This window comes from Lynx rufus, unplaced genomic scaffold (genome assembly GCF_022079265.1).
Source record: "Lynx rufus isolate CCGP_SWC_20201006 ecotype Redwood Valley unplaced genomic scaffold, mLynRuf1.p SCAF_5, whole genome shotgun sequence".
Classification (NCBI taxonomy): Eukaryota; Metazoa; Chordata; class Mammalia; order Carnivora; family Felidae; genus Lynx; species Lynx rufus.
In genome coordinates this window covers 93,052,023-93,064,570 of record NW_025814867.1, presented here as the reverse complement: position 1 = coordinate 93,064,570, position 12,548 = coordinate 93,052,023, and the positions used below count along the sequence as shown (strand labels likewise).

General features: G+C 35.7%; 1 protein-coding gene across 3 annotated transcripts in view; it reads right to left on the bottom strand.

Moving 5' to 3' along the window:
- GSK3B (glycogen synthase kinase 3 beta) overlaps window positions 1-12,548 on the bottom strand; it is a 199,928-nt gene that overhangs the window by 71,998 nt on the left and 115,382 nt on the right. For all 3 annotated transcript variants that reach the window (XM_047099859.1, XM_047099857.1, XM_047099858.1), the window contains exons 5-6: window positions 7,613-7,743; window positions 4,309-4,415 (exon numbers count right to left, since the gene is read on the bottom strand). In XM_047099859.1, the coding sequence (XP_046955815.1) occupies window positions 4,309-4,415; window positions 7,613-7,743 (238 nt within the window). The remainder of the gene's footprint in view (window positions 1-4,308; window positions 4,416-7,612; window positions 7,744-12,548) is intronic.

Below are 12,548 nucleotides of genomic sequence, written 5' to 3'. Positions count from 1 at the left end.
TTTCTATCTTAAAAGTATTACCAAATAAGAAATTACATGGTTACTCTATTTATGCCTACCATTAAGACTTCCTTCAAGAAAAAGCTAATTTTCAGTTTCTGGAATACTGAGACTCCTGGGTTTTGTCTGAACCAACAATCAAATGCTTTAGGAGATGAACATAAATCATTGCTGGGCTTTCTCATCTACTAGCAGGAAAGAAAAATGGTCAATGACATTGGAACAACGAATAATTCAAAAGGTCTGATGTGGTTAGATGCACTATCAAAAGGGATTAGAAATCCCTGCTCCAGTGACTAACTTTTTACTGACCTAGGAAAATAAGGATTCAACAATTTTATTTAAGAAATTCAAGTTGATTTTGTCCAGTTCTAAGCAATGATAACCAAGACACCTATTTTGCAAACACCGAAAGAGCCCTCCTTGATATATTAGATAGTTGCTAAATGAAGAAAATATCAAAACCTGCTAACAAAACTGTACTTCACTCAAAGTCAAGTAATACTAACTCTTAAAATGAAGTGGAAAAGATGTATATCTTCATGAACATAAATGCTTTATCTTGATCTAGGTTTAAAAATATACCTTTACCTAGGTAACTAGATGGAAGGTAATATGCACTCATTTCTTTCCTCTATAGAGAATAATTCATCTCAGAAGACAAGGCTGGAAAAATTGCAGAAGAATAATTAAATGTTCATTAAAAACCATGGGAAATACTTTCTTAGGCAGGACTTAGGTACAAATATGGAAGACAAGGAGTAAACCATTAAGGGATACTATTGCTTAGTGGTTGCCACAGATTTAGGTAGCAACTACACCAGTGGTCTATCATTCACTTTCTGAGAGATACCAAAATCTATTCTGTTCATAGTTCGTGGGACAAATGAATAATATTCTCCAAATAGAATAAAACAGAATTAACAGAAGGCACGAAAAATAAGTGTTTTGGCCCACTGACTTATCTGGTTATTTGGGGTTTCAGCCAAAATAGCATTCCTCTTCATACTTACCTCTAATTCCTGGTTAAAGTGTTCAAGACTACCTAGTTTAACATACTTAATCCACAGAAAAGGAAATTAAGCCACAATAAAGTTCAGTGACTTGTCCAAGGTAAAGTTACTGAGTAGCAGAGGTAGGCCTGGAATCCAATTTCAATTCCCAATCAAGGTACTGTCTTTTTTTTTTTTTTTAATGTTTATTTATTTTTGAAAGAGAGAGCATGCATGCATGCGAGGGTGGAGGAGGGACAGAGAGAGGGAGACAGAGAATCTGAAGAGGGCTCCACATTGATAGCAGAGAGACCAATGTGGGGTTCAAAGTCATGGAACCGCAGGATCATGACCTGAGTCGAAGTCGGGTGCTTAACAGACTGAGCCACCCAGGCGCCCCTAGACATACTGTCTTGAATAACTGCCTCACTATCGAAGAATAGCTACTTGTCTCTTCAAGGGCCTGTAAACTCAATTCCTGGTCCTAAAGAAGCCATTTATTCTCTGCCATTTCTCAGCAAGACAATATAACCAGAGCCATCAGCCTTAGTTCTGGTTATATCTAAATATGACAATACTCTAACTAGAAACAGCTACTCTTTCATTTCAAATAACACTGTTAAAAATATTCCTAAAATGTACCTGCATTAGTACACTATTAAGTATTTTTGTTTTTGTCTGTCTACAAATCTCCCAGAGTCATGAGAGGAAATATCCAAGTCTAAAAAGGGAGGTCAGGGCTCCTGGCTGGCTCAGTCAGTTAAGTACCTGTTTCTTGATTTTGGCTCAAGTCATGATCTCACGGTTCATGAGTTCAAGCCCTGTGTCAGCGGAGCCTGTGTGGGATCCTCTCTCTCTGCCCCTCCCCAGCTCATGCTCTCTCTCAATCTCTCTCTCTCTCACAGAATAAATAAACTTAAAAAAAGGGGAGGGGGTCAAATCTAGGTTTATTATGGTTCAAAAGACCTCAGCTGAGGTGAGCCCTAAGCCTAGAAAGTCAGATTCTGGCTTTAGCCATACAAAGGAGGTTACTGAAAAGCAGGTACTCATAACATCCAGAGAAGTGGTTCCTAAGAGAGAAAATGGACTAAAAGGCTCCTCTTTTGTGAGACAATTTCAAAGAACTGCTAGGCACATGGACCTTTATAGAAGAGTGCTAGGCACTCTTAAGCAGGTCACAAGTTCATAATAAACATGCCTTACTGAGTCAGATGATACGGTCATGACTTTCTAAAAAGAAGCAAACTACATTTACTTTCAGTGACCCTGGCACAACTCATCCCAATATCTGGTATGAAGATGATCAGTATCATATATTTGAATAAAATATAAAGCAGCTGGAAAATCCAATGATATTTCCAAAGATAAAGGGCTTAGACTTAAATTTGCTCTCATGGAGAATCTAGTTAACAAATACCACAAGTGAATACCATCTTACATTTCTACAGTACTTTCACTAACATTGTATTTAATCACCACAGCCACTCAGAAAGGTAGGCAGAACTGTTAGCAATCTCCACTTCATAGCTTAACTAAGTCATAACAAACCTGGAACTCAAATCTAGTTCTACTCCAATCAAAATACCCTTTTTGCTATTTCTCATTTGTCCCTTAACATACACAGCCATGATGAAACTTTCAGCACTACACACACACACACACACACACACACACACACCCATTGTATTCTCTATCCTCCAGTGCAACAAGTCTTAAAGTATGGTCTGAAGGGTCCTGGGCTTCCTAGACCCTTTTCAGAGCTCCTAAAGGGCAAAGCTATTTTCCATAAGAATTGGTGGGTAAAACCTGTGGGCCCCTTGGCACAAATCAAATTGCTCTTTGGCATTTTGTCCTTTGGCAAAATAAAAATGGTAATGTGGGGGTGCCTGGGTGGCTCAGTTGGTTGAGCGTCCGACTTTGGCTCAGGTCATGATCTCGTGGTCTGTGAGTTCGAGCCCCGTGTCGGGCTCTATGCTGACAACACAGAGCCTGGAGCTTGCTTCAGATTTTGGGTCTCCCTCTCTCTCTGCCCCTCCCCCGCTCATGCTTTGTCTCTCTCTCTCTCTCTGTCAAAAATAAATAAACATCAAAAAACATTTTTTTTAAATGGTAATGTGTTTCTGTCCAGAGGTCTGTGCTCAACAGAGAATTTCCACTTGTATTATTTTTTTATTATTACTACTTAAAAAACTTTTTTTTTTTTTAAATTTTAGAGAGAGTGTACATGTAAGCAGGGGAGAGGTACAGAGGGAGAGGAAGGGGGATGGGGGGCAAAGGGGAGAGGGAGGGGAAGGGAGCGGGGGGATCTAAAGCAGGCTCCATGCTCAACGTGGAGCCTGAAGCAGGGCTCTATCCAATGACCCTGGGATCATGACCTGAGCTGAAATCAAGAGTTTGATGCTCAACCAAATGAGCCACTCAAGCGCCCCTCCACTTGAATTAAAAGACAAAAACTGTTCACATTGTGGTTTTTCTTAGTTTTCTGTAACCATGGTTGGTTTTTTTGGTTGGTTTGTTTGGAATCTGCATGCTCTTGTTTCTGTTTTTGGACTAAGGAATTCTCTTCAGAAATAGTATACAACAATAAAATAATTTTGACCTCTACCTACACACCTAGCCTAAAGTTGCTCTCCTTTCTTAGCTTCACTATTCATGTCCATATGATGGTACTCTATGTTCTCTATTAGTGGGCTAAAATGGGGTAGAAGAGGTCACTGAAGACTGAAGCAAACTGTCCCTATTCAATTTGTGCTATCACTAAAGATATTTTGTGAAGACTTCTACAGAATCAGAATCAGAATCATTAGCCAAACTAATGAAAAAGTCAAAATTATTTTTTGTGACCTGACTTAAATAACCCACTGGGACAGCCTAGTAGGAATGTCAACAATATGGCCATCCTATCATTTTCACCATAAACATAATGGATGTAAATTCTCCACCAGTGATCAAGCTCAGAAGTTAGTATTTCAGGGGAATTGCAATTTTTAAAAAGAAAAGATATACTTAGGAATGATTTGAAATTTTAGGTTAAAAACAAATGTAATCATAATGGAACCACACACTCATAAAGAATAGCTTTATTTTTCTAAAAATCATAGAAACTGTAAAATAAAATAGTAAAGGTATCTTAAATTCTAAAAGTTGAAATTTAAAATATTTTACACATTTTTGTACATCTGTCTTTAAGAAGAAACAGACTTTAGGTCATTCTTATTTTTATATTTAAGTTAAAGTATAGATTAGTAATACTAAATTACTAAAAACAAGATACAAGTAACAATTACAAGCCATTATATTCATAGTCAGTACTTACCTATACTAGAGGTATAATCAGTGGCTCCAAAGATCAACTCTGGTGCCCTATAGTACCGAGAACAGATATACGAAACATTGGGTTCTCCTCGGACCAGCTGCTTTGCACTAATGAAAAAAAATAAAAAGCAGAAATTCTTTAAACTAAGTCTAAACCTTAAGAGAAGCTAAATGCTATCATTCACAACACTGACCATTTATCTAAGATTCACACAATCTATTCACACAAAATACAAAAAGGAAAATATAAAACGTAACTATCTGACAAAAGAAACAAAGTTTTAACATAACAGTATTTAAAAAAGAAAAATAACAGTAGCTTTTAAAGAATGTATTTGTCAACTGTTACCTAAGGAAAAAGAGACAAAGTCATAAAAGGATAAATGCTGAATTTCTTGTGATCCTCTTTTCCTTGAATACTACCTCTAAAATACAAAGGAAGGGCAGAAAAAGAAGTACCGCCACCCACTAAAAGCATAATAACGGATTATAAGAATGAATACTTCTCTAATATATTTTTAACAGAAATTGATCACTCTCTTTTACTTTGGCTTCTGCCTCGGAGTGACTATCCCAAGGCTTACAGACCCCAATCTACTTTCTTTTTCCACTATGTAGGTCCCTTTATTAATTGTCTAAACATACATTACCCAATAAAGAATACAGGCCCTCCACTTTTGGACACAGATGATTCACGGTCTCTGAATTCTAACTCTGCTGTCTGAAGTTTAGTTACATGTTCTCTACTCCAACTTTCCTCCCAAAATACTTTGTGGCATGTATTTTAAATATTAAAGTAAATTAAAATTAGTTTCTTTTGAGATGTCTCTCAAGATCATTTGAAGATACACTGAAATAAACACCTGTAGAAGCTGACTACTTTGGCATATGATGACAGCAAAGATAGAGGCAATAAATACAAACACAACAAAATCAAAATACTAAGAATGTAAGTAACAAAGAAAGGGAAAACTTTGAGGTAATGGTGTAGGAAAACAGAGAAGAGACAAATGAAAATAGTCATAAAGGTTTCAAAGTTTGGATTTTCTTTTCTTCCATTTATTTCTGGTCAATGGTAACTCTTACCTTAACCTGTTCTTTCTTCATTACAACTTTTGAAGGTGGGAGGCAGTATATTTTTTAATATTCTCCCCCAGTACTGACACAGAGCAACAATTTCATAAATTAATAGTATCAATCCTTGTTTTTAGGCTGCGTGAAAATTAAGACACCTTTTCAGCTCAACTGATAAAACTTTTCTAAATTAAAAAAAAAAAGGATTCTTTTTATTAACAAGATAGATACCTATTATATAGTCAGAAAATTCACTATAAGAAGGTAATATCGGAAACCCTGTAGGTTTCCTCAATACTTGATGAAGCTACCTCTCTCCTTCAGGTGAGGCTGTTTGTTACTTCCTGCCCTTTGAAGGATAAGAGGATCCAATGCAGTTACTACAAATAGTTCTGAGAAATTCCAACTCTTCAACCTATTTCCAGGCCTTATTTCATCCAGTAAAGAATTACTGAAAGAGAGTAATACTGCTTTGTTCAAGTCACCATCAACCTGGCACTAAGAATCCAAAGTGTATGGAAAACTCTAGTTGCCCAAACCAACTAATAAAAACATAACAGGCAGTTTCGTTACTTATCAGAGCTATTAAAAATGACCTATTACCATACAAGTGAAATCCCTATTCCAAATAGATTAGAACAAAACAACTTCTATATCCCAATAAAAAGGTCCATAACAACAGTGTTCTGACACTATAGCGAGAACAGAAGCTTCACTGAGCTTGATGTCTCACAGTCTCTTCACAGTTCATACTAATCAGTCACTGTCAGTGCAGAAGACACCCTGTGACAGTAATACTCAACTGATCTCCAGTTTGTCCTACAGATAGATATTAAGCAGTAGTGCTTTGTTTCCATCATCAGATAACAGTTTTGATTTAATATCCTTCAGCCTTTCTGATAGTTTAGGGAAGAGTTCTAGCCTGCAAAATGAGCTGAATCCCACAATAGGTGTCTGAAATCAGTGAACTGTAAAAGGGGGATGGTATGAAGGAGCACACCCTTGTGAGACTAAGAATGAATTCCTGACAGAGCAGATGTGCTTGTTTTTTAAAGACACTCTTAAGAGACAGCCTGTGGAAAATATATCTTATATTAAACCTAAAATTTAAACTGTAAGTTAATACAAAACTATTACAAAGAGGTGGGAACAGAGATATTAGGAGGTGTAGGTCACTATCTATGAAAAGCTGAAAAGTAAGAATTTGTGAGGATGAAAAAAATTGGAGAGAATTCAAGTTATGTTGCAATGTCTTAGGGATTGAGAGGAGAGAAACTAATCGAGGGGGAAGAAGGTTAACTAAGTTATATGAATATGTAAGCTTGGTTTCATGTTGAGAGGTAGATCAAAGAGGTACAAGATGTGGAACACTATGAAAATAAAAAGGATGAAGTTTTATTACACAATATATTATTACCAAGGAATTAGTTTAAGAAAACAAAGTGCACTAGAATTTGCAGAAAAGGAGAATAAGAGACTCATTTAAAGAGGAAAAGGAAGAAACCGCTGCTACTAAGGTTAACACTGAAGTGGAAAAAAATGCAGTAATGAATGATAATATTTTTAAAAATTTATTATTATTGAGAAAGGAATATAAACACAATAAAAAATTCAAACGATACAGAAGTACCATCAATGAAAAAGCAACTATACTATACTCCCAGTTTCCCTTCTTAAGGGGCAACCAATGTTGTGGTTTTATTATGTATCATTCCAGAAATAATCATATATCTGTATACACGTGGCTATACTATGTGTGTTTTTAAAACACAAAAAGGAACATACTGTATATAGTCTTGACCTTGCCTTTTCAATTTAATATTTCTTAGACATCATTCCTTTTAAATTCAGACAGCTACCTCATTATCTTTTACAGCTGTATGTATTACATTTTATGTGTATATACTTGAATTTATCTGGTCATTTTCCTACTGACATTTATAAACAATGCTATAATAAAAATCCCTGTATATACACTATTTTAAAGTATTTCTAAGGGAATAATTCCTAGGAATTAAATTGCTGGATGAAAGACTATACACATTTATAATTATAACAGAATTTACCAAAGCTATTCTCACAAGAACCTGTACTAGTTTATACTCCCTGAATAAGGACTATGGTATTTTTAGACTGACACTGTAAAAGGCATATATTTTTAAAAGAGCATATAGGGCGGGAGGGTGAGGGAGGGGAGGAGTGAAAGAAAGAAGAAAAGAGAGCTAGCTTACCTTCCAAAGTCACAGAGTTTTAAGACAGCTGTATCAGGATCCAACAAGAGGTTCTGTGGTTTAATATCCCGATGGCATATTCCAAAGGAATGGATATAGGCTAAACTTCGGAACAGCTGATACATATACAACTGGAATAAACAGTAAAAATTAATTGAAGACTTTCTGCCCCAAACAAATCAGAATCCTTAAGCAGTAAATAAATAAAGCAACAGATTTTCAAAAGAGAACAGCATTCAATCTTTTAAGAGTTTCATGTCATTTCTATATTAGCTAACTGCAGTTGCATTAACCATGCCATATTTGCACTATCCTTTAATAATTTAAAAAAGGAAATGCTACAATGTGCTTTATAATTTTTTATTTTATTGACATCTTGCCTTAAGCCCACTAAGATGGGCTTCTTTAAAAAAAAACAAAAAACAAACAAAACAGAAAAGCCAGAGAGGTATCCCAAATCAATGATGACAACAATGATTAGACCAGAAGCCAAGTCTTCTGTTTTTTTTAAGTCCATCATTCTTTACAAGTATGTACAATTTCATCTTCAGAATAACATTTTTCTGAGATGTCAGCCATACAGGTTATTGATACAGGGGCCTGAGAAAACTCACATGTCAACTGAGAAAATTTATAGTTGATGTCCTATCAAGACATCAGTAACTCCGTTATAACAGCATAGCACTCTTCCTGTAATATCCTTCAGAAATAAGTAGACTTTAAAATGCCATTTAATGGGATGCCTGGGTGGCTCAGTTAGTTAAGTGTCTGACTTTGGCTCAGGTCATGATCTCATGGTTTGTAGGTTCAAGTCCCTCGTTGGGCTCTGTGCTGACAGCTCGAAGCCTAGAGCCTCTTTGGATTTGGTGTTTCCCTCTCTCTCTGCCCCTCCCCCACTCACACTCTCTCCCTCTCTCAAAAATAAAATTAGAAAAAAAAAATACCATTTAGAACAGATCCTAGCTGACTACTGACATCAAATTAAAGAATATTTATTTCAATTCTATTACAAAAAAATACACTGAGGAACTGAGTCTGCATGGACAAAAGACTCAGACTCTTGGCTGGGGAAAAGAGGTACTTCATGAAGAAAATGAGTTCTTAAACTTCTGTTTATCCCAAGGCTGGTGTTTAAATTTTTCTGACTACTTACCTTCTGACCTCTACCTCAAAGTTACCTCTACATCATGGAAAGAATTTTTGAAATGATTCAAATCAAGGACACCAGTATCTTGGTTAAAACAACAACATCAACAAAGACAGTCAAAGGTCAGATAAAGCACTGATATAAGGCATCACCTAAGGAGGCTACTGGTATGACTCAGTTTCTTGAAGTTAACATGAGACCTACTTTCCTTCAAAGGCATTGATGAAAACTACAACTGACTTTCAGTACATCATTAATGTTAATACTGAACTAAAGCTGGAAAAGTTTAAGCCATCTTTAAAATGAAGCATGTTGTTGGGGCGCCTAGGGGGTCAGTCGGTTTAGGGTCCAACTTCAGCTCAGGTCATGATCTTGTGGTTCATGAGTTTAAGCCTCACATCAAGCTCTGGGCTGACAGCTCAGAGCCTGGAGCCTACTTTTTAGATTCTGTGCCTCCCTCTCTGCCCCTTTCCCACTCGTATTCTCTTTCAAAAATAAATAAAAATTAAAAATTTTTTTAATGAAGCATGCTGCAAAATGTATAGGTAAGGTCTGCATTTTGTCCCCAAAGTTAGAATTAAGGAACTTAGGTATCCATATAACTCTTTAAAAGCTTCCTAATTCTACCACAGTATTATTGTTCACAGAATCCATCTTCAAGTCCTAAAGCTTACTCTCAGGATTCTAAAGGTTTATTTAAAAAAAAAAATTTAATGTTTATATATTCATTTTTTGACAGAGAGAGAGAGAAAGAGAGAGAGAGGGAGGGAGGGAGGGAGGGAGGGAGGGAGGGAGGGAGGGAGAGAATATGAATGCAAGCAGGGGAGGGGCAGAGAAAAGGAGAAACAGAATCTGAAGCAGGCTCCAGGCTCTGAGCTGTCAGCACAGAGCCCGATGTGGGGCCCAAACCCATGAACTGGCAGATCATGACCTGAGCCAAAGTCGGACACTAAACCAACTGAGCCACCCAGGCACCCCTAAAAGTTTATTTACTACCATTAAGAAAATGAGCTCCAAGAAGAAACTGAGTTCATAGGCATTCATTTACTAAAGGAGAGAACTTACAAACTCTGTGTCAGGGCACTAATGTCTAGGTCAGCAATAATCAGTGGGAAAAAAGATTTTCTTGTCAAAAATGCTTAGAGCTTAAATGAGGTTGAGGGGTCTTTTTACTATATTCATTGATCTGAAAGATCTACTCATTATATTCATTCTCCTCACTTTATCTTTTGAAAAGATAAAGAATGAAACATGCAATTTCATCTTTTGTTTTTTTGACTCTGTAAAAGTTTATTTATAAAAAAAATGGAGAGGCCTTCTCTAGATTTATTAAAAAAAAATCTAGATGTCTATTAAGACAGCAATAACAAGAAAAATAACTTATCATGTGCCAGGCACTATTCTAAATGCTTTGCCTGTGTTTTCATTTAACCTTTATCCTAAATAGGTACTGCTATTTGTATTTTACATATAAAATAACTGAGGCACAGAGGTTAAGCAATTAATCCAAATCAATTACTAAATATTCTATACTGGCTTGGGCTAAGTACACTTCTTTAATAATGATTTCCATATTTTGTTATATTTTTATTCTATTAAATAAAAGTGGAAAATGTAACCATTAAATAGCTTGATCACTAAGTAAAAACTAGAATGACAAACTTAGAAACTCAGGAGGTATTCAACACATTTTTATATTCAAGATTTATTTAATAGGTACTGTCAAACCAAGAGGTTTCACCCTTTTGTTTATTTAATTCTTGCAATCACTCTGTGAGATGCTCATTTATCCTCATTTTTACAGAAGTGGTAACTGAAGCCCAATGAACAGTTTGAACAGTTACAATGTTATCAAATCTAACTCCAGTCCAATGTTCTTTCCTCTGTGTTATTAAACCTGTTTAAAACAAATAATAGAATAACAATTTTATAATTCACAAAAATGCCCTCAGCTTTCTTGTGTACTCACACCATATCCTTAAACATGTCTTTCTAATTAAAAAAAAAAAAATTCAAGTTCACAATGATGATTTTCCCAGCATCTGTTTCAGACTTGGATTTTAAAACCGACTTAGTTATAAATGATGCTCATCAGAAAGGAAAGGTACTCAAAAACTTCTTAACTTGTATATTAACCACTGTCAACTACAAAGCAACCCGTAGTATAAGACTGAAGAAAGGACTGACGTAATAATACAATATAATATACTCAACTTCCCCAGAAAAAGTGAAAAAAGTGGAAGTCATAAAATTACAAAGGACTGTAGTTGCCATTTTGGTGACATATATGCTAAACAACCCCTTATTAGATGGTGAGGTCTATGAAGACAAGAGTTATATGTGTTTATCACTTTTACTTCCATCTTCCAATCCAATATTTTTCATGGAAATAGTTTTTTATAAAACTAGGTAGAAGGAATAAGTGAAGGAGATCAAATTATCAATTTCAGAAGATGTTTTTATCTTTTTTAGACTCTGAAATGTGAGAATAAATTTGTGTCCTCAAAGAACAATGTCCAGGGCCAATAAATCAGACTCTGGAAGGTCTGTGGTTTATAAAAGAACCATCCTTTTTTCAACAAGGGGTAAGGGGGAATGTTATATCTTTCTTTGTTTGCCAACTTCAATATGCATAATAACATTATTTTCTTTTTTAAAATATAGAATGCCAGAGACCTCATCCAAATACATGCTGTCAAAAACATAGAAAGCACAAGGCTCTTCACTACATTATTTCTTAATAGCAAAAACAAAAACAAACAACTGAAAACAATACACCACTAATAGGTTACCAGCTTAATAAATTAGAACATAGCCATATAATACACTAATGTGCAGCTATAAAAAAGGAAGGTGAAATACCCACATTAATACAGAGCGATTTCCAGAATCTCTCTCTCTCTCTCTCTATATATATATATATGTGTGTGTGTGTGTGTGTATTATCGAGAAACAGAGAGAGACAGAGCATGAGCATGGGAGGGGCAGACACAGAATCTGAAGCAGACTCCAGGCTCTGAGCTGTCAGCACAGAGCCCGACACGGGGCTTGAACTCACAAGCCATGAGATCATCATGACCTGAGCCGAAGTCAGTCACTTAACTGACTAAGCCATCCCGGCGCCCCAACCCAGAATATATTTTTAATTTAAAAAGTATGACAGAGGGGCGCCTGGGTGGCGCAGTCGGTTAAGCGTCCGACTTCAGCCAGGTCACGATCTCGCGGTCCGGGAGTTCAAGCCCCGCGTCAGGCTCTGGGCTGATGGCTCAGAGCCTGGAGCCTGTTTCCGATTCTGTGTCTCCCTCTCTCTCTGCCCCTCCCCTGTTCATGCTCTGTCTCTCTCTGTCCCAAAAAAAATAAATAAATAAACGTTGAAAAAAAAAAATAAAAAGTATGACAGAAGAAAATGTACATATTATATAATCATTTACATAAAAAGGAGGTGGGGGAGTAAAATAATTATATACATTTGCTTATTTATTAACCTATGGTAGGACCATAAAAATTTTAAATATTTAACTCTGGGGGAAAGAAAGAATAGGGTAGAAGAAACAGGGATAAAAGCTAAACTTATTTGACTATATATATCTTGTTTTGTAGATTTTACTTTGTAACTATGTAAATATTTTATATCAATTTTGACATAAAATTTAAAGTAACATTAATTTAAAATTTTTAAAATGCCATCTATAATAAAAGTAAAATGAAATAAAGCTTAGTGAGATATAATCACATAGAGAGGAATTATTCAATGCTTCTTTAAAAAAGAAATTTAACTGTTTATACCTA